This window comes from Leucopleurus acutus, assembly GCF_964270905.1.
Source record: "Leucopleurus acutus genome assembly, chromosome: 2".
Classification (NCBI taxonomy): domain Eukaryota; kingdom Metazoa; phylum Chordata; class Mammalia; order Artiodactyla; family Delphinidae; genus Leucopleurus; species Leucopleurus acutus.
Window position 1 is genome coordinate 192,732,261 of NC_139143.1, and position 7,276 is coordinate 192,739,536.

Sequence of the window (7,276 nt, forward strand, 5' to 3'; positions counted from 1 at the left end):
TGTGGGCGGGGCCCTGGAGCGGGGGAATCTAGGGCCTGCCCAGAGCCTGCGGGGGCGGGGGGCCGCTAAAGGGCGCGGCTAACCTTGGGCGGAGGGTAGGGGCGAGGCACATGGGCGTGGCTACAGGGCGAGCCCTCCAATGGACGCGGTCTCGGGGGGCGGGGTTTGCGCTGGGAGGTGGCCTAGGGGCGGGGCCTCCATAAAGCCTCGAGGCTAGTGGGCTCGCGCTTCCCGTCGGCGCTGAGCATGTTCGCTGGCGCCCTAGCTGACCGCGGGCTCCTGCTGCTGCCGCCGCTCCTGCAGCTGCCGCAGGTGGGTCGCGGGGCGCTCGGCTCGTGCACCGCGGGGCGGGTCTGCGCTCGGCGCGCCCTGGCCCGGGCTCACCCCTGTCCCCACAGGTGGCGCTGGGCTTCGCGGAAGGCAGCTGCGACCCCTCGGATCAGTAAGTGGGGGCGGGGGGGAGGGAGCTGGGGTGGCCCCACCCTGGGGGAGGCTCGGGCAAGGCGGTCGGCCGGGCCCTGCCTCGCCTGCTCCAAGTGCCCCCGTCCCCGCAGGTGCCCGCCCCAGGCCCGCTGGAGCAGCCTGTGGCACGTGGGGTAAGTGGAGGCCGCGGCGCGCAGCCGGGTGCGACGGTTCTCCCCCGGGCCAGGCCCACCAGACCCCCACCCCGCCTGACTCCACGGCCGAGGCGTCGCCAGCACTGTCCCCCTCCTGGGCCGCTGGCGGGACGGCGCTGGGGCCCTCAGAGCCTGGCATGCTGACCCCAGCCTCCTCCCCCAGCACCAGGGGTGACCTCCTGCGTGGGTCCTGCCTGAGTCCCCCATGGCTAGGGACACCCCCGGGGCCCTGGGCAGGACTTCCCTTGTAGCCTGCTTGCCCACCTCCCACTCCCTCGCTCCCCGCCCCTGTGGGAGGCCCCTGTGAACATGGTCATTGGTCTGGGCACAGGACTGTGCAGTCGGTCTGGGACAGCGTGTCCTGGGAGTAAGCCCAAGGCCAGTTGTGGCCAGCCCTGGAGAGACAGCCAGGGCAGGCCAGCAGCAGGAGGCCAGGCCGGGCTGGGAGGAGGTCTCTGGCCTGGAGACAGAGTCCCTGGTTGTCTTTTACCCAATCCATCGCCTTGTCTTGGGCAACCGGGCTGTGACTGCCCCCAGGGAGCAGGCGCCCAGCAGCCAGGGGTCGGTCCAGCGGCAGATGTCGCCCCCCCGCCCAGGCTCCTCCTGCTTGCTGTGCTCCTGCTGCTGCTGTGTGGGGCCACGGCCAGCTGTGTCCGCTTCTGCTGTCTCCGGAAGCGGGCGCACGCCCAGCCACACCTGCCATCAGCACCTGAGTCCTGCGACCTGACAGCCATCCCCGCGGACAGCGACAGCCCCATGCACAGCACTGTGTCATGTGAGTGCCGGCAGACCTCGCCCGGCGGCCCACCTGCCTGAAGGGGCGGCAGGGGACTGGTGAGGGCCAGAGCCACCCGTCGCCACAAACCCATTCTGGTTCCCTGCAGCCTACAGCTCTGTGCAGTACCCGCTGGGCATGCGGCTGCCCCTGCCCTTGGGGGACCTGGACCTCGACTCTGTGACCCCTCCCGCCTACAGCCTGTATGCCCCTGAGCTGCCGCCCTCCTACGATGAGGCCGTCAAGATGGCTAAAACCAGACAGGAAGAGCCACCCCCCTCCCAGTAGCCCAGCCCCCTCCCTGAGGCCTCATGCCTAGAGACCCCTCCAGGGCCCCAGGGGTGGGGCCGCAATGCCCAACACCCCTGGCTGTAGCCCTGGTGCCCCCCCGGAGGGGGCAGGAAAGCTCTCCCGAGCCTCCCGATGCCACCAGCCACTCTGTGCTCACAGGGGACTGTGCAAGGGCACCCCAGCCCACCCTCACCATCCTTCCCACCCGGGAAGGCCAGCCGTCCGGCGCATTGCTGCAGCCTTGGCCTCGTTGCTATGTAACGCTGGGCATCTGAGCCAGCCGGCCCTGTGTTGGCCACATACACACACACACACACACACACACACACACACACACACACATACACACACACGCTGCCTCGTTCAGCCCTGGCCCCTGGCTCAGGCCCAGCAGGCCCTCAGTCCAGATGAGGCCCACAGACCTAAGCCTCAGGGCTCAGAGCCTGCTGTGATGTCTACAACTTTTTGGAGAGAGAGAGAATAAAGTTTCTATCTAAGTGATCTCCATACGGAGGAAAGAGCTCCGGGAGGGGCCCTCGGGCAGCAGCCTCGCAGGGCAGGCAGGCGCGTGAGTACGTGGTCCTCAACCTATGCCCAGCCTGGCCTTCCGGCTGGTGTCCGGAGCCCAGAGCTGGGCTGTAGGCAGTGTCGGGTGTCCCACAGAAGTGATGGCCCAAGTGTGATGGGCAGCTCAGGAGAACCCTCTCCCTTCTCCAGACCCGCAGCTTTGCAGCCCCTTTTTCCAGCCTTGGGACAGTGAAGCACACACGAGTCTGGCTGGAGCGTTTATTGGCCACGGAGCCGGCGTGGGGTGGATGACAGGGTGGGCAGCAGGGTGATGGCAGCAGGCAGCGGGCTTCCCACGGCCGCAGTGGCTGCTCCTACTGGACCAGCTTGAAGGACTCCCCAGTCATCATGGCCACGAACTCTGAGAGCAGAGGGACAAGTAGGCAGCCTGGCCTGACCCGGCCGCCGGGCTCCCGGGGCCCATCCCCCACTCACCCTCGTAGTCGATGGTCCCGTCCCCGTCCTTGTCGGCTTCCTTCATCATCTGCTCGGCCTCCAGCTCGCTGAGGGGCTCGCCCGCATTCATGAGCACGTACCTGCAGGAGCCTGCGCTGAGTGGCAGCCAGCGGGCCCTCCCCACGCCCCCGCCCCCGCCCCCGTGCCGGCCCGGGGCCCTACTTGAGCGTGTCCCAGTCAATGTAGCCCTTGCCCTCCTTGTCGAAGACGCGGAAGGCCGCCCTGAGCTCACTCTCCTGGTTCTGGGCCTTCTCCCAGTACACCCCCATCAGCGCCAGGAAGCTGTCGCAGTTGAAGAACCCTTTCTCTGCGGGAGTAAGCGGCGGGGGCCCGAGTGAGGGCGGCGAGCCCCTCCCCACTCACACCCCGGTGACGCCCCTCCCGCTGCCCCTGGCGGCCTCACTGTCTCTGTCCACGTCCTTGGCCATGGAGGCCAGCTCGCTCTTGGTGGGGTTGATGCCCATCAGACTCATGAGCCGCTCCAGCTCGTCCGTCTTCACCGCCCCATTGCCTTCCTCATCAAACATCTCAAAGACCCCCTTGTACTCCTCGATCTGCTCCGCCGTCAGGCGCTCCGTCTGTGGGGACACGGGCCCAGGCTCGCCAGGAGCCCCTCCACCCCTTAGTCCAGAGCAGGCTTGAGGCCAGGCGGCACAGGAGTGGGTCTTGAGGGGAGAGCAAGGCTCCGCGAGGCCACTCAGAGGGGACGGCGCTCGAGGCAGGGGCAGGCCAGCCACGTGAGAGTGCAGCGGGGCAGCGCTGGGCAGCCAGTGAGGCCAGGGGAGGGACACCATGGCCAGCGTGGGGAGGAGCCTGGCCTGGGGGCCAGGGTGAAGGCCCCAGCCTGTTCTGGCATCCCAGAGGGATAGTCCAGGGCCGGGCCACCCTGCCTGCCACCGCCCCGGCCGCTCTCCGAAAGGGCTGCTCCGGCCTGGGCCCCAGAGCAAGAGCAGCGCCAGTGGCCGGCAGGGCCCGGCCTCGGGCCCCCACTCCGCGCTCTCCCCCCAGCCTTACTGGACGTCTTCCTCAGGTCCCCAGAGACCCTCCCACGTTTGGTCACGGCCCCAGCCTGATCCCCGTGTGCGCAGAGGCCTGCCCGCCGTCCTCTCTCCCCCAGGCACTGCCCAGCCCGCCGGGGGCTCTGCCGGGCGCCGGGAGCAGCCTTACCATGTCTGTGGCTGGCTGAGGGGACACTGCACGGTGGCGCTGGAGCTGCTGTGGGCAGAGTACAAGGGGCAGAGGGGGCGGCTGAGTTTTAGCGGATCCAGCTGCCCGGGGTCCCTGGGGTCCAGATTCCAAGAGCCTTTCATGGCCGGGAGATCCTGTCAGCCCTATTTTGGGACAGGTTGGCCCTTCCCCACGTGGCCCTTCCTGGCCTGAGCAGCCCCTCACCCCAGAGCTCCCTCTCTGACCCTGGGTCCCAGCCAAGGCCCCCCTGGGCCACGGCAAGGATGGACATCGTGGGCCAGGGCAGGAGAGGGGCTGTTCCCTTCTCCCCAGTGAGCCCCTTCCCCCCACTGTGCAGTGGGAGGCCCCACGGGCTGTCATCACTTCTTGGTGAGGGTTCTTGTTGACGGCCCTCCCTGGCCAGGTGTCACCCTCACATCCCCAAGGACCCAGGGCCCAGCACGGTGCCAGCACTTTGCAGACACCCTCTAAAGACAGGTTCAATAAACATGCACTGGGGTCCCCTCGGGCCACCCTGTGCAGGAGGGGCTGGGGGTCCACAGTCCCAGGAGAAGACAGCTGGCCACGAACTAGGGGCGAGAGGATGCAGAGCAGATGGGACCAGGGGGCTGGACTGGCCATGGGGAGGCCAAGCCAGGTGTCCTCTGGGCGGTCGGGGCTATTCTCAGGGAAACCTGACCCCCTTCCGCTCAGAAGAGCAAAGCTGGCTCCCGAGGGAGCCCCGTGGCCTGGCTGTTTAGTAACAAGACGCCACAGCAGCACACACACCCCTGCCTATGTGCGCTCAGCCCTTGGACACACACCCGCCGCCACCCCAACGTGGGTGGTGGCTCTGGCTCCCGACCCCGGGCCCAGGTCCCTGTGCTCCTGTCCGGGCAGTGACCTGCTGGCCTGGCCACGGCGCTCGGAGGTCTGTGATTACAAGCTGGGGCTGAGGGGGCTCCTCCCATCCCCCCTCCAGCTCCTGCCCCCAGCGATGGTCACAGACAGGCCCCCACTAGTTCCCTTCACCCCCGTGCATGGCCCCCAGGGTCACGCACGCCGACACACATCTGCCTCGGCCCCATGGCCACCTGACGAATCTAGCAGGCGAGGTATGCCCTGTACCCCACCGGCCTGGCTGGCCCTCCGCGGGCCAGAATATGGAAGCCACAGGGACATTTCCTGCTGAGGCCCAGGACAGCTGCTGAGGCCGCAAGATCTGTGCTGACGGGGACAAAATGGCTCCAGCGGGCACCGGGCCAGCGGCCCCGGGCCAGGATGGAAGAAGCAGCCGGCTCTGGGCGCCCTACCTTTGTCCTGGCTGCTCCGGGCTGTGGCTTCAGGCTTTGTGACGGTGAGAAAAGATTTTCCCACCCCTTCCCTCAAAAATCCCCAGACCATTTCAAGGAAACTAGTCGCATCTCTACACCCGGACCACAGCTGGAGGAGAAGAAGGCTGGTGGGGGCTGCCGCACGACGGCAGTGGGGCAGGGGGTGCGGGGAGAGCAAGGGCCTGCGGAGAAGGAGGGCGTGAGGGTCAGTTTTGCATCCCGTTGGCCAGGCTACAAGCCCAGATGTTTGCCCAAACACTAGTCTAGGTGTTGCTGTGAAGGTGTGTTTTTTCATATATGTATTGATTACAGTGGTGAAATTAGCATAAAATATTACTCAGAAAAGGGAACTAACATATACTGAACATCTGTCATGAACCACAATCTTTTCGTTTGGTCTTTTTTGTATTGTTTGTGGTACAAAGCACAAAACATAAAATTAACCATCTTAACCATTTTTAAGTGTGCAGTTCAGTAGCGTAAACTATACGGGCCTTGTTAGGCAGTAGATCTCCAGAACTTTCCATCTTCCCAAACCGAAACTCTGTCGCCATTAAACACTCACTCCCCAGCCCGACACCCACCCTCCTGCTTTTCTGTCTACGGACTTGACTCCCCTAGGGACCTCGTATGAGTGGCATCAGACGGTATTTGTCCTTCTGTGTCTGGCTTATGTCACTCAGCATCATGTCCTGTAGGTGCATCCACGTTTTAGCAGGTATCAGAGTTTCTTTCTTAAGGTTGAATAATATTTCATTGGATGAATAGACCACATTTTGTTTATCCGTCAATCTATGGACATTTAGGTTGCTTCCACCTCTTGGCTACTGTGAATAATGCTGCAGTGAACGTGGGGGTCATGAAGGGTTTTTTCCATGTGATCAACATGGAAATCTGTAGATTTGAGTAAAGCAGATGACCCTGATAATGTGGGTGGGCCTCATCCGAAGAGTGGAAGGCCTTAAGAGAAAAGCCTGAGGTCGCCAGGAAGAAGGAGTCCTGCTGTACACAACCTCTGGCCCTGAGCTGCAGCCTCAGCTCCTCCCAGGGTCTCTAGCTGCTGGACAAGCCACAACCACATGAGCCAGTTCCTTAAAATAAGTCAGTCTCCCTCCCTCCCGCTCTCTCCCATTGGTCTGTTTCTCTGCAGAGCCCTAATCAGGTCAGAGGGTGACCAAGGGCGGGGACCCAGGAAGGCCAGAGCAGTGTGCCCCCAGCACCTGGGCATCTGTGCACAGGCCCCCAGGGCCACCCTACCCCACGGCAGGGCACACGGTGTGTTCTCTGGGCGGATCTGGACGGAACCATGGGCTCCCCTAAGAGAACGGCTGAACTCGCAGACTGAAACCCCAGGCCAGGGGGAGAGGAAAGTTCATGTGCGCAGCAGGGGGGCCCTAGCCCCTCCCTCAGTGCCCCCCCACACACACGGTGCAGACCAGTCATCCTCTCCCAGAGAAGAGAAGAGACCCACAGACACTGCCACTGGGGGTCCCCAGTAAGAAGACACTGCAAGCCCCACACCTCCGGGGGGGCCTCAGGTGCAGACCCAGCTCACCGACCACTGTGGCCCCATGTGGGACACTCTGAAGGGTGCTCATTCCAGAGCCTGTTGGCTGGCCCGAGGCTTCCTGCAGGACAGCTGGACTTTACCCCTAGCCCATGGCCTGTACCCCACACCCCACCTCGGGGGCTGCTTCCGGACAACCCAGGGTGCAACCAGATGGGCTCTGGAGATGGGTCCCTCGCTGCCCAGATGCCACAAGGCGCCAGGCGTGGGGATTGTCCCTGCAGTGGGTCACACTGGAAGGGGATGAGAGGCCCAGTGGCTGGTGCCCACACATGAAACTCCACACAGTCACCAAGGTGGAGGGTGGTCAGGAGTGGGGACTTGGAAGCCGGGGTGAGCGTGAGTGTGGGTGTGGGCGTGGGCGTGGGTGTGGGTGTGAGCGTGGGCGTGGGTGTGAGTGCGGGTGTGAGTGAGCGTGAATGCAGGTGTGGGTGTGGGTGTTAGCATGGGTGTGGGTGTGGACATTGGTGTGAGTGTGAACATGGGTGTGGGTGTGAGCTTG

The 7,276-nt window shown here is 64.4% G+C and overlaps 1 protein-coding gene across 1 annotated transcript; it reads left to right on the top strand.

Annotated features, from left to right (window-relative positions):
• Positions 1-246: 246 nt before the first annotated feature.
• TMEM52 (transmembrane protein 52) lies at positions 247-1,680 on the top strand (the record flags this gene model as incomplete). Its single annotated transcript, XM_082833464.1, has 5 exons — positions 247-312; positions 399-442; positions 555-596; positions 1,214-1,392; positions 1,502-1,680. The coding sequence occupies 5 exons, from the start codon at positions 247-249 to the stop codon at positions 1,678-1,680; spliced, it is 510 nt and encodes a 169-aa protein (XP_082689590.1).
• Between the last annotated feature and the right edge of the window lie 5,596 nt (positions 1,681-7,276).